This window comes from Oncorhynchus keta, chromosome 1 (assembly GCF_023373465.1).
Source record: "Oncorhynchus keta strain PuntledgeMale-10-30-2019 chromosome 1, Oket_V2, whole genome shotgun sequence".
In the NCBI taxonomy this organism is placed as follows: Eukaryota; Metazoa; Chordata; class Actinopteri; order Salmoniformes; family Salmonidae; genus Oncorhynchus; species Oncorhynchus keta.
Window position 1 is genome coordinate 88,933,038 of NC_068421.1, and position 14,134 is coordinate 88,947,171.

The following is a 14,134-nucleotide window of genomic DNA, read 5'->3' on the forward strand; positions in this document are numbered from 1 at the left end:
GATAAGTAAATAGCGTTATTTGTAGGCAATTATCTGAAGTAGAGGATTGTTTTGCTGAAGACACAGTAACATCACTGTAATAACTAAAAACATGTTTCTTTTACTTGTTGCCTATGTTTATCTGATCTTTATTTGACCATATTTGTCCCAACAACAATACGTATTTTAAGTAGTCATTATCTTTAATAATTTAATAATTATTCCGTCCATAGTGCCCCCATGCCATACCTGGTAGGAGTTCATCTCAGCCTGCTCGAGGTAAGTCACACTCAAATCATATTACATCTCCATCATAGTCTGATTCTGAATCTGCCCCACTATATTTTATTTCAATTCATTAAGTGGTTTTTCCTTTTCTATATTTTTATATCTAGTATTTAAACATATTTGTCACTGTGGAGGGGATATGGACAGTTGTACTGTGGAGTGGATTGCAGCTGTGTAAATTAATGAAGCTGTTAAATTCTCCACACTATTTGGAATTTTAATGATGCAATATTTATTTTGACGCATCCAACACTGGGAACAAATATGAAAGCATGTTGACAATGTTGTTCCTTTTCTCTCTCTCTCTCTCTCTCTCTCTCTCTCTCTCTGTCTCTCTATCTCTCTGTCTCTCTGTCTCTCTGTCTCTCTGTCTCTCTGTCTCTCTGTCTCTCTATCTCTCTATCTCTCTATCTCTCTATCTCTCTATCTCTCTGTCTCTCTGTCTCTCTGTCTCTCTCTCTCTCTGTCTCTCTCTCTCTCTGTCTCTCTCTCTCTCTGTCTCTCTCTGTCTCTCTCTCTCTCTCTCTCTGTCTCTCTCTGTCTCTCTCTCTCTCTGTCTCTCTCTGTCTCTCTCTGTCTCTCTCTCTCTCTCTCTCTGTCTCTCTCTCTGTCTCTCTCTGTCTCTCTCTCTCTCTCTCTCTCTCTCTCTCTCTCTCTCTCTCTCTGTCTCTGTCTCTGTCTCTCTCTCTCTGTCTCTGTCTCTCTCTCTCTCTCTGTCTCTCTCTCTCTCTCTCTGTCTCTCTCTCTCTCTCTCTCTGTCTCTGTCTCTGTCTCTCTCTCTCTGTCTCTGTCTCTGTCTCTCTCTCTCTGTCTCTGTCTCTCTCTGTCTCTGTCTCTGTCTCTCTCTCTCTCTCTCTGTCTCTCTCTCTCTCTCTCTCTCTCTCTGTCTCTCTCTCTCTCTCTCTCTCTGTCTCTCTGTCTCTCTGTCTCTCTGTCTCTCTCTCTCTCTGTCTCTCTGTCTCTCTCTCTGTCTCTCTCTCTGTCTCTCTCTCTGTCTCTCTCTCTGTCTCTCTCTCTGTCTCTCTCTGTCTCTCTGTCTCTCTGTCTCTCTGTCTCTCTGTCTCTCTGTCTCTCTGTCTCTCTGTCTCTCTGTCTCTCTGTCTCTCTGTCTCTCTGTCTGTGTTGTGTGCCTGCTTACCATAAATACAGAAATAGACAGAGACAAAGACAGAGACAGGAGCAACAAAGACAGGGAAAGAGTTTCCTCAAGACAAAGAGCTGTTGTGATTCATTATTGAGATCTGGTCTGTTGGGCGGGAGTAGATATATCACTGTGTTTTATAATTATTTTATTAACTTTTATTTATTGAGGGGAGACCAATTGAGGTCAGTGTCTTATTTACAATGGTGCCCTGAGGACAAACATAACATCAATACAGTGTTGTGTCTTTGTCTATGCCGGATTAAGTGATATGACATGCTATTCTATAAAATAATTTCTCTGTAATTAATATTACCTGATTGAGCTAATCATGTAAATGTAATTAACTAGAGAGTCGGGGAACCACAAAATAATATTTATAGAGCTGTTATCTTCCGAATAAACTCTTCAAGACCTAGTAATATTTTACATCAATAGCAGTCAATATTAATCGTCATCTTAAATCAGTCTCATCTGAAAGTTGTAAATTCTTGGTTATCTGTACGAACCCTGGCAAACAAGTTGAATCAGCAATTCAAAATTTGGTTGAATTATTTATTGACTAAATACCTAACTAATCACACAGAATTACACATACACATAATTAAATCATAACTTGATTACAAATTACGCCATAAAGGAAAACGTCCCTGGCGGGCGGAACAGATATGATAGCTGGTTACACAAAAGAATAGGGCTGGGTTTGAGTGAAAGAGCGGGAAGACTGAGGAACAAAGGGCGAAGCTGTGCTATCGTAAATACAGTATCTTATGCATTCTAAATTACCGCAATAAATATTTACTCTAAGCTGCGCTTCAGTAGGTTGGTGGTAGATGGAAGTCCATGTTGCCAAACCGAGTCCTTTGTCCTTTGAAGAATGTCTCTGGTGGTCAATTGGATACGTTGTATTAACGTCGTTGTGTGGTAGATGGGATACTCTGTCTGTTCCTTCCTAACCTGCGTTTGCAGCTGCTGTTGCTAACTCAACGGCTAGGAGGTATCACTTCTGTAGTGAATAAGAGTTCAAAGTTCATACCATTCGCAACCAAAGCTCACGCTGATGTTGGCTTCGTACTGTAGTTATTATCTGAACCATTCTGACATCGGACCGTCGTCCTCACATCCTCGGAACAGGAGGTTATATTGTCGTCAAGGCTTATATAGGAAGGGAGAGGAGGGCGTGTTTGAAAGGTTTTATAGCCCATGTCCCTTCACAGGGGCAGGCCACTGATTGAGCAGAGCCCGACCTTATGAAAACCCAAATCTCACATTTTAGAAGCTAAAATCATATTTCATCCCATCATGAATAATTTCATATTCAAACATTTAAATTTAACAACAATTCCATGTGAATCGGATAACTCTGATGTGTAGACTTTCCACTGTAGAGTTTGTCATCTTATCATTGATGAGAATGTCTCAGATGACAACTGAACTGACATCATATTCATTAAGTACCACCGCATATGTTCAACTGGTCGGAATACCAGAATATAGTTAATTTCCCCCCACCTTCTGATGTTCCCAGAATCTCTGTTAACCAAGGGTTTTGTTTGCAAATGTAACATCAGTAGGGTAGAGAGAGGAAAAAGGGGGGAAGAGGTATTTATGACTGTCATAAACCTACCCCCAGGCCAACGTCATGACAACAGCAACAGCAAGATTAAAAACTATCAGACTGTTGTTGTAATAACCTGATGTAATGTATTTACAAGTTATAATAATCAGCTGAAATAATTTCACACTTCAGTGAACTCATTTAACAGCTGCCCTATCAGTACCATCAGGTGTAATTTGTTTGGTAAGGAATTCCATTCAAACTAAAGGCGTATTTAACAAACTTTGTGGGGACAAGCGGGACCTCAAGAGGTAACCAACCCTGCGAACGGGGTTTGGTATCTTATGTTTTTCTATTTCAACAGGGAAGTGAGGTATGTTGGAAGCTTGTGGAGAAGAGCTTTGTAAACAAAGGAGTAATGAAGTGTTGTACTGGACTTTAGTGATGTCCAGCCGACCTTCTGATACAGGAAGCAGCGAGGAGTATTAAAACAGTCACCTGTAATAAAGCCAAGGGCGTTATGGTAAACGGCATCCAAGGTTTTAAGAGTAGTGGCTGCTGCATTTTGGCAAGTGGTGTCACCATAGTCACGAACTGGCAGGAAAGTTGACTGTACAATCTGCTTCCTGCTGTTCTTTGAGAGGCAATATTTTTCAACAAAAAAAACGTCAAAAAGCACACATTGTGTTCTGTCTGTCATAGTTCTTAACGCAAGACTCCTGTTCCAGACCTATTCCAGACAGATTTTGAATGAGTAGGGAATAGTAAACAGAGTCGAATGCCTGGGAAAGGTCTATACTTAAGGCAGCACAATGTTGTTCATGATCTAGGCATTTTAACACCATCATCCGTCATCTTAAACAAGCATAGTGGCTGAAACAGTGCTATGTCCAGGTCTGAAACCAGACTGGTGCATATTTAGAATAGAGTGAGAAGTTTTAAAATATCTTAACTGGGAGTTTACCAGGGATTCTAATACCTGACCTAGGCAAGATAACATGGATCTTAACTGGAAGTTTACCAGGGATTCTAATACCTGACCTAGGCAAGATAACATGGATCTTAACTGGAAGTTTACCAGGGATTCTAATACCTGACCTAGGCAAGATAACATGGATATTAACTGGAAGTTTACCAGGGATTCTAATACCTGACCTAGGCAAGATAACATGGATCTTAACTGGAAGTTTACCAGGGATTCTAATACCTGACCTAGGCAAGATAACTTGGATCTTAACTGGAAGTTTACCAGGGATTCTAATACCTGACCTAGGCAAGATAACGTGGATCTTAACTGGAAGTTTACCAGGGATTCTAATACCTGACCTAGGCAAGATAACTTGGATCTTAACTGGAAGTTTACCAGGGATTCTAATACCTGACCTAGGCAAGATAACTTGGATCTTAACTGGAAGTTTACCAGGGATTCTAATACCTGACCTAGGCAAGATAACTTGGATCTTAACTGGAAGTTTACCAGGGATTCTAATACCTGACCTAGGCAAGATAACTTGGATCTTAACTGGAAGTTTACCAGGGATTCTAATACCTGACCTAGGCAAGATAACGTGGATCTTAACTGAAAGTTTACCAGGGATTCTAATACCTGACCTAGGCAAGATAACTTGGATCTTAACTGGAAGTTTACCAGGGATTCTAATACCTGACCTAGGCAAGATAACTTGGATCTTAACTGGAAGTTTACCAGGGATTCTAATACCTGACCTAGGCAAGATAACTTGGATCTTAACTGGAAGTTTACCAGGGATTCTAATACCTGACCTAGGCAAGATAACTTGGATCTTAACTGGAAGTTTACCAGGGATTCTAATACCTGACCTAGGCAAGATAACGTGGATCTTAACTGGAAGTTTACCAGGGATTCTAATACCTGACCTAGGCAAGATAACTTGGATCTTAACTGGAAGTTTACCAGGGATTCTAATACCTGACCTAGGCAAGATAACGTGGATCTTAACTGAAAGTTTACCAGGGATTCTAATACCTGACCTAGGCAAGATAACTTGGATCTTAACTGGAAGTTTACCAGGGATTCTAATACCTGACCTAGGCAAGATAACTTGGATCTTAACTGGAAGTTTACCAGGGATTCTAATACCTGACCTAGGCAAGATAACGTGGATCTTAACTGGAAGTTTACCAGGGATTCTAATACCTGACCTAGGCAAGATAACTTGGATCTTAACTGGAAGTTTACCAGGGATTCTAATACCTGACCTAGGCAAGATAACGTGGATCTTAACTGAAAGTTTACCAGGGATTCTAATACCTGACCTAGGCAAGATAACTTGGATCTTAACTGGAAGTTTACATGGGATTCTAATACCTGACCTAGGCAAGATAACTTGGATCTTAACTGGAAGTTTACCAGGGATTCTAATACCTGACCTAGGCAAGATAACTTGGAGATTGGGCTAAGTCAGAAGTATCTCCGCCTTTATGTAGGGGGGAGGACATATGCCGCTTTACAAATCTTACAGATAACTCCAGGTTAAAAGGTGCAGCAATGCGTGGGGCAGTGAGCTGTAGTAAGAAGAGGTCACATGAATCAGCCCCTGTGGATTTCTTTACATCGATCGTTAGCAAGGCACTTAATACATCATAGACATCAAATTGTTCAAATAGAAATGTAGTATGTGAGTCTGTTTGAGCAGCATTCCGTACAGTCTGTTCTGAGGTGACTAAAAGACTCCCTCTAGTGGAATGAGATATATTTCCATAGACTATCCTTTCAAACAGGTGGCCAGAGGAAGTAAAATGGTTACTAAAAGCACTACAAATTTCCTGAATTGTCTCGTATGGGACCAGAGGCTTTCAAAACCTGCTGGGGCAACGAGGGGGTGGAGTTTTGTTTCAAAGATTTGACCACTTTCCAGAAGTTGGCTGGATTTTACCACCCCTCTCTGATACACAATTAAAATAAATATGTTTCACTTTTCTAACCAGAGATAGACATTTATTTCCCAAATGCCTGAAGGACTGCATCATTCAGTCTATCCTTAGCCCAAGCTACATTTATTCATTGTAATTTCTCAGACAATTCATGTGTGAATCAAGGATTAGATGTGTCTTTTATCCTTAAATCCAGTTTATGGTTGATCTGAAGATGTGGTCGAAGGCACTGCACCGTATGGATGGTATGACGCAATTACGGTGCCTCCGGAACAACATTTTGTTGTGTTACAGCCTGTGTTTGAAATGGGTTTTAAAAAATTATGTTTTGTCACTGATCTACACACAATAACCCATAATGTCGAAGTGGAGTTCTGTTTTTAGAATTGTTTAGAGATGAGTTAAAAATGAAAAGCTGAAATGTCTTCGGTCAATAAGCAAGCATTCAACCCTTATTTTTGAATTATTATTTTGTACCTTTTCTCCCCAATTTCGTGATTTCCAATTGGTAGTAACAGTCTTGTCTAGGAGGTCGACCGATTATGGTTTTTCAACGTTGATACCGATACTGATTATTGGAGGACCAAAAAAAGCCGATACCGATTAATCAGACTTTAAAAAAAAAAATATATATATATATAATTGATTTATTTATTTGTAATAATGACAATTACAACAATACTGAATCAACACTTATTTTAACTTAATATAATACATCAATAAAATCAATTTAGCCTCAAATAAATAATGAAACATGTTCAATTTGATTTAAATAATGCAAAAACAAAGTGTTGGAGAAGAAAGTAAATTGCAATATGTGCCATGTAAGAAAGCTAACGTTTAAGTTCCTTGCTCAGAACACGAGAACATATGAAAGCTGGTGGTTCCTTTTAACATGAGTCTTCAATATTCCCAGGTAAGACGTTTTAGGCTGTAGTTATTATAGGAATTATAGGACTATTTATTTTATTCCATATACCTTTGACTATTGGATTTTCTTATCTGCACTTTAGTATTGCCAGTGTAACAGTATAGCTTCCATCCCTCTCCTCGCCACTACCTGGGCTCGAACCAGGTACACATCGACAGCCACCCTCGAAGCATCATTACCCATCACTCCACAAAAGCCGCGGCCCTTGCAGAGCAAGGGGAACAACTACTTCAAGGTCTTAGAGCTAGTGACGTCACCTATTGAAACGCTATTAGCGCGCACCCCACTAGCTAGCTAGACATTACGCATCGGTTACACCAGCCTAATCTCGGGAGTTGAAAGGCTTGAAGTCATAAACAGCTCAATGCTTGAAGCACAGCGAAGAGCTGCTGGCAAACACACGAAAGTGCTGTTTGAATGAATGCTTACGAGCCTGCTGCTGCCTACCACCGCTCAGTCAGACTGCTCTATCAAATCATAGACTTAATTATTACATAATAACACACAGAAATACGAGCCTTAGGTCATTAATATGGTCAAATCCGGAAACTATCATTTTGAAAACAAACGAAACGTTTATTCTTTTAGTAACGGGTATTAAATGTTCAGAAACGTTCCGTATTTTATCTAACGGATGGCATCCCTAAGTCTAAATATTGCTGTTACATTGCACAACCTTCAATGTCATGTCATAATTATGTACAATTCTGGCAAATTAATTACGGTCTTTGTTAGGAAGAAATGGTCTTCACACAGTTCGCAACGAGCCAGGCGGCCCGAACTGCTGCATATACCCTGACTCTGCTTGCACAGAACGCAAGAGAAGGGACACAATTTCCTTAGTTAAATGAAATTCATGTTAGCAGGCAATATTGACTAAATATGCAGGTTTTAATAAATATATACTTGTGTATTGATTTTAAGAAAGGCATTGATGTTTATGCTTTGGTTCACGTTGGAGCAACGACAATGTTTTTTTCGCGAATGCGCTTGTTAAATCATCACCCGTTTGGCGAAGTAGGCTGTGATTCGATGATAAATTAACAGGCACCGCATCGATTATATGCAACGCTCCTGCTAGATTAACTAGTAATCTCATCAACCATGTGTAGTTAACTAGTGATTATGTTAAGATTGATAGTTTTTTTGTAAGATAAGTTTAATGCTAGCTAGCATCTTACCTTGGCTTCTTGCTGCACTCGCGTAACAGGTAGTCAGCCTGCCACACAGGCTCCCCGTGGAGTGCAATGTAAGGCAGGTGGTTAGAGCGTTGGACTAGTAACCGGAAGGTAGCAAGATCGAATCCCCGAGCTGACAAGGTAAAAATCTGTCGTTCGGCCCCTGAACAAGGCAGTTAACCCACCATTCCTAGGCCGTCATTGAAAATATGTGTTCTTAACTGACTTGCCTAGTTAAATAAAGGTTCAAAATCGGCAACAATCGGTGTCCAAAAATACCGATTACCGGTTGTTATAAAATCTTGAAATCGGCCATTCCGATTAATCGGTCGACCTCTAGTCTTGTCCCATCGCTGCAACTCCCATACGGACTCGGGAGAGGCGAAGGTCGAGAGCCAAGCGTCCTCTGAAACACGACCCTGCCAAGCTGCACTGCTTCTTGACGCACTGCTCGCTTACGCTGGAAGCCAGCCGCACCAATGTGTTGGAGGAAACACCATACACCTGGTGACCGTGTCAGCGTGCACTGAGCCCGGCCCGCCACAGGAGTCGCTAGAGCGCGATGGGACAAGGACATCCCTGCCCGGCCAAACCCTCCCCTAACCCGGACGACGCTGGGCCAATTGTGCGCTGTCCCATGGGTCTCCCGGTCCCGGCCGGCTGCGACACAGCCTGGGATTGAACCCGAGTCTGTAGTTTTTTTTTAGTTTTTTTTTAGGATAAAAATAAATGGAATAGAAATAAGCACAGGCAAAATCCTAGAGAAAAACTTGGTTCAGTCTGCTTGTCAACAGACACTGGGAGAAAAATTCACCTTTCAGCAGCATTGCTAGCTAAAACACAAGGTCTAATATACACAGGAGTTGCTTACCAAGATGTCATTGATCGTTGTTCCTTAGTGGCCTGGGTACAGTTTTGACTTATATTGGCTCGAAAAGCTATGGCAAGACTTGAAAATGTCTTTCTCGCAATGGTATCTTACAAATTGTACAATCCAGGTGTGCAAAGCTCTTAGAGAATTACTCAGAAACCCTCACAGCTGTAATCACTGACAAAGGTGATTCTAACATGTATTGAGTTGAAAACGTATTTAATCAAAGTATATTATGGGTTTTATTTTCCATTAATTTAAAAAAAGGTTCGAGTTTATCATTCATTTTGTTCTATACAATGTTCTGTAGATCGTTGACAAAAAAATCTCAATTAAATCCATTTTAATCCCACTTTGTTACATTTCAAGGCTGCAGGATTTGAGATCAGAGTGTGTGTGTGTGTGTGTGTGTGTGTGTGTGTGTGTGTGTGTGTGGTACATGACGGTAGCAGTATTTATCACACACTGTGCCAGTGACAGACCCTCTCTCCTGCACCGCATAATTAGACCAGATCAGCATGCAAGCCTCCTCAGCCACCACTGTGACATATTGTATATGACTGTGTGTGTATGTGCCTGTATGCTTGCTCTTCTACTTGTGTGTGTGCGTAACTATGTGATTGTGTATATGAGAGCCTCCATATCCCAGACTGTCACAGACCGAAGTGACAATGTAGAGATCCCCCCCCCACACACACACACACTCACACACACATACCCGATCCCCACCTGCCTACTGAGCACAGCAGTCATAATAGTATGGTTTGTAACTATCAGCACAGCAGTCATAATAGTATGGTTTTAACTATCAGCACAGCAGACTAATGCAGAGTGTATTTATATTTGTTTTTCCTCATTATGGTGTATATTTATGTGTGTATGGAGTTGTGATGACTGTAGTTTTTAAATGTTACTTGTCAGTCAGTCTATATCTGGTTGTAAGACAAACACATGGGTTACTGCTAATGAAACAGGTCTGTGTGACTTTTATTAAATTAAATCAAATCAAAGTTTATTTGTCACGTGCGCCGAATACAACAGGTGTAGTAGACCTTACAGTGAAATGCCGAATACAACAGGTGTAGTAGACCTCACAGTGAAATGCCGAATACAACAGGTGTAGTAGACCTTACAGTGAAATGCCGAATACAACAGGTGTAGTAGACCTTACAGTGAAATGCCGAATACAACAGGTTGTAGTTGACCTTACAGTGAAATGCTGAATACAACAGGTAGACCTTACAGTGAAATGCTGAATACAACAGGTGTAGTAGACCTTACAGTGAAATGCCGAATACAACAGGTGTAGTAGAACTTACAGTGAAATGCTGAATACAACAGGTGTAGTAGACCTTACAGTGAAATGCCGAATACAACAGGTTGTAGTTGACCTTACAGTGAAATGCTGAATACAACAGGTAGACCTTACAGTGAAATGCTGAATACAACAGGTGTAGTAGACCTTACAGTGAAATGCTGAATACAAAAGGTGTAGGTAGACCTTACAGTGAAATGCTGAATACAACAGGTGTAGTAGACCTTACAGTGAAATGCTGAATACAACAGGTGTAGTAGACCTTACAGTGAAATGCTGAATACAACAGGTGTAGTAGACCTTACAGTGAAATGCTGACTACAACAGGTGTAGGTAGACCTTACAGTGAAATGCTGAATACAACAGGTGTAGGTAGACCTTACAGTGAAATGCTGAATACAACAGGTGTAGTAGACCTTACAGTGAAATGCTGAATACAACAGGTGGAGTAGACCTTACAGTGAAATGCTGAATACAACAGGTGTAGGTAGACCTTACAGTGAAATGCTGAATACAACAGGTGGAGGTAGACCTTACAGTGAAATGCTGAATACAACAGGTGTAGTAGACCTTACAGTGAAATGCTGAATACAACAGGTGTAGGTATACCTTGCAGTGAAATGCTGAATACAACAGGTGTAGTAGACCTTACAGTGAAATGCTGAATAAAACAGGTGTAGTAGACCTACAGTGAAATGCTGAATACAACAGGTGTAGTAGACCTTACAGTGAAATGCTGAATACAACAGGTGTAGGTAGACCTTACAGTGAAATGCTGAATACAACAGGTGTAGTAGACCTTACAGTGAAATTCTGAATACAACAGGTGTAGTAGACCTTACAGTGAAATGCTGAATACAACAGGTGTAGGTAGACCTCACAGTGAAATGCTGAATACAACAGGTGTAGTAGACCGTACAGTGAAATGCTGAATACAACAGGTGTAGTAGACCTTACAGTGAAATGCTGAATACAACAGGTGTAGGTATACCTTGCAGTGAAATGCTGAATACAACAGGTGTAGTAGACCTTACAGTGAAATGCTGAATAAAACAGGTGTAGTAGACCTACAGTGAAATTCTGAATACAACAGGTGTAGGTAGACCTTACAGTGAAATGCTGAATAAAACAGGTGTAGTAGACCTACAGTGAAATTCTGAATACAACAGGTGTAGTAGACCTTACAGTGAAATGCTGAATACAACAGGTGTAGGTAGACCTTACAGTGAAATGCTGAATACAACAGGTGTAGGTAGACCTTACAGTGAAATGCTGAATACAACAGGTGTAGTAGACCTTACAGTGAAATTCTGAATACAACAGGTGTAGTAGACCTTACAGTGAAATGCTGAATACAACAGGTGTAGGTAGACCTCACAGTGAAATGCTGAATACAACAGGTGGAGGTAGACCTTACAGTGAAATGCTGAATACAACAGGTGTAGTAGACCTTACAGTGAAATGCTGAATACAACAGGTGTAGGTATACCTTGCAGTGAAATGCTGAATACAACAGGTGTAGTAGACCTTACAGTGAAATGCTGAATAAAACAGGTGTAGTAGACCTACAGTGAAATGCTGAATACAACAGGTGTAGTAGACCTTACAGTGAAATGCTGAATACAACAGGTGTAGTAGACCTTACAGTGAAATGCTGAATACAACAGGTGTAGGTAGACCTTACAGTGAAATTCTGAATACAACAGGTGTAGTAGACCTTACAGTGAAATGCTGAATACAACAGGTGTAGGTAGACCTCACAGTGAAATGCTGAATACAACAGGTGTAGTAGACCGTACAGTGAAATGCTGAATACAACAGGTGTAGTAGACCTTACAGTGAAATGCTGAATACAACAGGTGGAGGTAGACTTTACAGTGAAATGCTGAATACAACAGGTGTAGTAGACCTCACAGTGAAATGCTGAATACACAGGTGTAGTAGACCTCACAGTGAAATGCTTACTTAAAGGCTCTAACCAATAGTGCAGAAAAAGGTATTAGGTGACCAATAGTAAAGAAATAAAAACAACAGTAAAAATACAGGCTATTATATTGTTCTGTATCGAGTTCTGGGTCCATTAAAAACCCTGACGTGAATAATCAAATCAAAATCAAATCAAATGTATTTATATAGCCCTTCGTACATCAGCTGATGTCTCAAAGTGCTGTACAGAAACCCAGCCTAAAACCCCAAACAGCAAGCAATGCAGGTGTAGAAGCACGGTGGCTAGGAAAAACTCCCTAGAAAGGCCAAAACCTAGGAAGAAACCTAGAGAGGAACCAGGCTATGTGGGGTGGCCAGTCCTCTTCTGGCTGTGCCGGGTGGAGATTATAACAGAACATGGCCAAGATGTTCAAATGTTCATAAATGACCAGCATGGTGGAATAATAATAAGGCAGAACAGTTGAAACTGGAGTGTGTGTGTACGTGTGTGTTAGGTCTGACATGGAGGTGGAGATGTATATTTTCAAACTGTTTTAGGAGGGAGTAACAACAGGATTATGGTGTATGTGTGCTGACAACCTGTGTTTCTTCTCTCAGAGAGTGCGTAGCAGGTCGTTGGAGGATGTAGTGATACTAAACGTTGACACCAACACACTAGAGAGTCCCCAGAATGACCTGCAGAACCTGCCCAGCGACGTGGTGAGTAGAGAGAGACACACACACACGCGTACACACACACACACACACGTGTACACACACACACACACGTGTACACACACACACACACGTGTACACACACACACACGTGTACACACACACACACGTGTACACACACACACACACACACACACACACACACACACACACACACACACACACACACACACACACACACACACACACACACACACACACACACACACACGTGTACACACACACTTCATATGTATTTACTGTATTCTAGTCACATTATACATAATACTGCTGTCCTCACATGTTGTATTCATGTACTGTCTATACACCTTTATTTATTCATTTCTTTTAACCTTTTTGGATTGTGTTTGTATTGTTTTGTATTGTTTTGTATTGTGTTTGTATTGTTTTGTATTGTGTTTGTATTGTTTTGTATTGTTTTGTATTGTGTTTGTATTGTTTTGTATTGTTTTGTATTGTGTTTGTATTGTGTTTGTATTGTGTTTGTATTGTGTTTGTATTGTTTTGTATTGTGTTTGTATTGTTTTGTATTGTGTTTGTATTGTTTTGTATTGTTTTGTATTGTTTTGTATTGTGTTTGTATTGTTTTGTATTGTTTTGTATTGTTTTGTATTGTTTTGTATTGTGTTTGTATTGTTTTGTATTGTTTTGTATTGTTTTGTATTGTTTTGTATTGTGTTTGTATTGTTTTGTATTGTGTTTGTATTGTTTTGTATTGTTTTTGTATTGTTTTGTATTGTTTTGTATTGTTTTGTATTGTTTTGTATTGTGTTTGTATTGTTTTGTATTGTTTTGTATTGTTTTGTTTTGTATTGTTTTGTATTGTTTTGTATTGTGTTTGTATTGTTTTGTATTGTGTTTGTATTGTGTTTGTATTGTTTTGTATTGTTTTGTATTGTGTTTGTATTGTTTTGTATTGTTTTGTATTGTGTTTGTATTGTGTTTGTATTGTTTTGTATTGTGTTTGTATTGTTTTGTATTGTGTTTGTATTGTTTTGTATTGTTTTGTATTGTGTTTGTATTGTGTTTGTATTGTTTTGTATTGTGTTTGTATTGTGTTTTGTATTGTTTTGTATTGTTTTGTATTGTTTTGTATTGCTAGTAGTGCTTTTTGATGTCGGTTCGATTATTACAAAAAATAATCACAGATTTCGGTTTAGACAATGCACTATGCATTGTGTGGGTTGAATGGTGTAACAACACAGAATAAAACTATGAATTAAAGTCCCGTGATGGTAGTGACTGCCCCAGTACTGCATCACTTATTAACATTCACATTCACTTTACTTTAATAAAATA

General features: G+C 39.7%; 1 protein-coding gene and 1 long non-coding RNA gene across 5 annotated transcripts in view; both read left to right on the top strand.

The window, feature by feature from the left end:
* Positions 1-14,134, top strand: part of dennd1b (DENN/MADD domain containing 1B) — a 250,760-nt gene that overhangs the window by 125,418 nt on the left and 111,208 nt on the right. For all 4 annotated transcript variants that reach the window (XM_052464186.1, XM_052464162.1, XM_052464172.1 and 1 more), the window contains 2 exons: positions 213-258; positions 12,719-12,820. In XM_052464186.1, coding sequence (XP_052320146.1) covers positions 213-258; positions 12,719-12,820 — 148 coding nt within the window. The remainder of the gene's footprint in view (positions 1-212; positions 259-12,718; positions 12,821-14,134) is intronic.
* Positions 10,289-12,057, top strand: LOC127907670 (uncharacterized). Its single transcript, XR_008065424.1, has 3 exons — positions 10,289-10,468; positions 10,547-10,655; positions 11,766-12,057. It is a non-coding gene; the product is annotated as an uncharacterized LOC127907670 (long non-coding RNA).